Raw genomic sequence first — 2,813 nt, forward strand, 5'->3', positions numbered from 1 at the left:
TGGCCAAACGGAGGCTGCCAACCAGATAATTGTGATGTACCTCCGCTGTCTCACCAGGGATCGTCCCAGGAAGTGGCTCCGGTGGCTTCCCTGGGCCGAGTACATCTACAACACCGCCTACTAGACAGCGACCCAAGAAATTCCGTTCAAGCTTGTGTATGGCCGTGACCCTCCCACTATTCGCTCTTACGAGCCGGGCGACACGCGGGTGGCCGCAGTGGCCAGGAGCATGGCGGAGCGCGACGAGTTACTCACAGACGTCCGCTATCATCTACAGCAGGCACAAGCGGTCTACAAGTCCTACTACGATAGACGCCATCGGGACATTCGGCATGACGTGGGCGATTGGGTCTGGCTTCGTCTTTGCCAGCGCGCCGCGACCTCTCTCAACTTGCCAACCAGGGGCAAGCTCAAGCCATGCTTCTATGGGCCGTACCGCATTTCAGAGGTCGTCAACGACGTGGCCTACCGCCTTGAGCTTCCGGCACGCTCGCGCCTCCATGACGTGTTCCACATGGGCCTTCTCAAGAAGTTCTTCGGCACGCCTCCAACTGCACCACCGGGTTTGCCTCCGATCTACAACGGGGCGGCTGTTCCAGAACCGGAGCGCGTGACTCGTGCACGACTAGCATGCGGCGTTCGCCAGCTACTCGTCCACTGGAAGGGTGAAGCAACATCATCAACTACATGGGAGGATTTTGACAGTTTCGTCGAGCGCTACCCTGCTCTTCAGCTCGAGGACGAGCTGCTTGTCGAGGGGGGGGGGGAGATGTCATGTGGGGCACTGCCTACAGGCGGGGGCCACGCGGCCAGGAGCGACAGCCGCCGGCCGCAACAGGCGAGGCGTAGGCTGGGCAGGAGTTCTGGTCCTTATACATTAGTTCATAGAATAAAGGAGTAGTTTGTTAGGCATAGGTTTCTAGTTTGTTAGCAGCCCATGGGGCCTTTATATATCGTATAATCAGCACCCTTTGAGATCAAGCAATAAAATTATTATCTCCTACCTCTTTCTCTACTCCTATCCTCTCCTCCCGTACCATTGAGCAGCCAGGCAAAAAACCTAGCGCTCCTATCCACCGAGACTACGAACTACGTAGTCGAGGCCCTGCTGTCTTGGGCACCGAGGCCCTTGACATGTTGCTTGATTAATTAGGCTAAGGATGGATGGATTGTTGATGGCCAATGGAGCAACGCTAAGTAGTTATATCAAATTTGAATACGCAAATATTGTCCATATAGTACTGATAACTGTTGGCACAGGCTCAACTTTGACGACGCAGTTGTCGACTACTTGCCGATGCAGCCGTGGAGTACTTTCCGCATCCGCTCAGACTATGCTACCAATTACTTTCTGACCGATCGAGCGTATAGGGCGAGATGCACGATACAAGCTGGAGCTCACGTACATACCAAAGACCTGCCTGGTGGATGGATTTCTTCGACCAGATACTCACGTACAGGAAGCTAGCTTATATCTAGCTAAGCCAGAAATCAACTCCGGCAAAGACTTAATCGATCTCGCCAGCTACTGAACCCACGCACGCGATACCACGTGAACACGCCAATTTGCTGGCCACAGGAGCGTGTCGCTCCGGTTGATCTTTTTATTTCAGGCTTAGAGCCAAGTCCTAAGCCAATACGTATTGGTCCAAGTTCAAACCGGACAAGACTAATAAGTCATGCTTAATTCCAACAATAACATTATGTTAGTTCGACAAGGTTATAGAATGCAAATAAAATAGATCCCCATCAGGATGTTTCCCCAAAAATGAGCTAATGACCTTCAAGTAAGTTATTCATGTTCGATCTGTATGACTTTGTTTGCGTAAATGTATAGATTTGTCAAATTTAATTAGTTCATATTGTTGGCATGGATAACATCATTCAGTGAGTCCAAAGTGGGGCGGGATCATATTTCATTGTTATGTGCAATTATTACCATTTTTCTGCTTTGTCACAGGTGGTGTGGCAGTGATATTAGCAAGGCTTTTTGGAGCGTTTCAGGTTGGGAAAAGAGAGAAGTGGCTCATAAATAAAGTGTGCACAACGTCTGGGTTTAAGAGGTTAGATGCAGCTGAGTAATTGAAAGATAAAGATCACTGAATGGCGAATTTTCAGGACAAGAAAAGGTTCTACAACTTTTTTTGTTTACTCACCCTGTAATAAGAAGAAACTTCTCATACAGTTCCAAAATATTGATGCTTAAGAGATAAACACAGTCCAACAATGTGTTGTGTCTTCATCCCTTTTTAAATGGTAGCATAGACAAAATAATGTATTACTCCCTCCGTTCTACAATGTAATGCATATAGTTTTTTTGAAGAGTCAAATTAGGTAAACTTTCACTAAGATTATAGAGAAATATATCTCTTTAAAGAATATCAAACAAATTAATTAGATAGACCATGAGACATATTTTCATAGTATATATATTTGGTGTTGATAACTTGTCCTACAAATTTGGTCAATGACGAAATTTGACTTTAAAAAAAAATCTATACACACTATATTATGAAACAGAGGGAGTATTATTTTTCACACAGAAAATCTGATCGCACTGTTGATATGCATGGCCAATCCTTGTAATCTGATAGTACTGTTTTAAATCTGGAGTAATAACTAAAGTTACAAAACCATGTTTGTTCCCTAACTTAACTAATGTATTATCCATCTCAGTTCCATTTTAATAATTTAGCAATGTTGCTTGGAGAACTACAAGAAATTTCGAGCCAAATTAATATGTATTGGAGTGTGAAAGGATGTTCTTTCGGTGCTTGATTCAAAAAAGTATTATTCTGGCAGTAAAGGGTTAC

The 2,813-nt window shown here is 45.3% G+C and overlaps 1 protein-coding gene across 1 annotated transcript; it reads left to right on the forward strand.

The window, feature by feature from the left end:
• The first annotated feature begins 229 nt into the window (after positions 1-229).
• On the forward strand, positions 230-901 carry LOC147965561 (uncharacterized). The gene has a single exon (XM_087530505.1). The coding sequence runs from the start codon at positions 230-232 to the stop codon at positions 899-901; it is 672 nt and encodes a 223-aa protein (XP_087386631.1).
• The last annotated feature ends 1,912 nt before the right edge of the window (positions 902-2,813 follow it).

The sequence above is a fragment of the Triticum urartu genome, chromosome 6A, assembly GCF_056163025.1.
Source record: "Triticum urartu cultivar PI428250 chromosome 6A, HENAU_Tu73, whole genome shotgun sequence".
In the NCBI taxonomy this organism is placed as follows: domain Eukaryota; kingdom Viridiplantae; phylum Streptophyta; class Magnoliopsida; order Poales; family Poaceae; genus Triticum; species Triticum urartu.

Coding starts and splice junctions, on each gene's coding strand:
- LOC147965561 (XM_087530505.1), top strand. CDS start 230: ATGGCGGAGCGCGACGAGTTACTCACAGACGTCCGCTATCATCTACAG.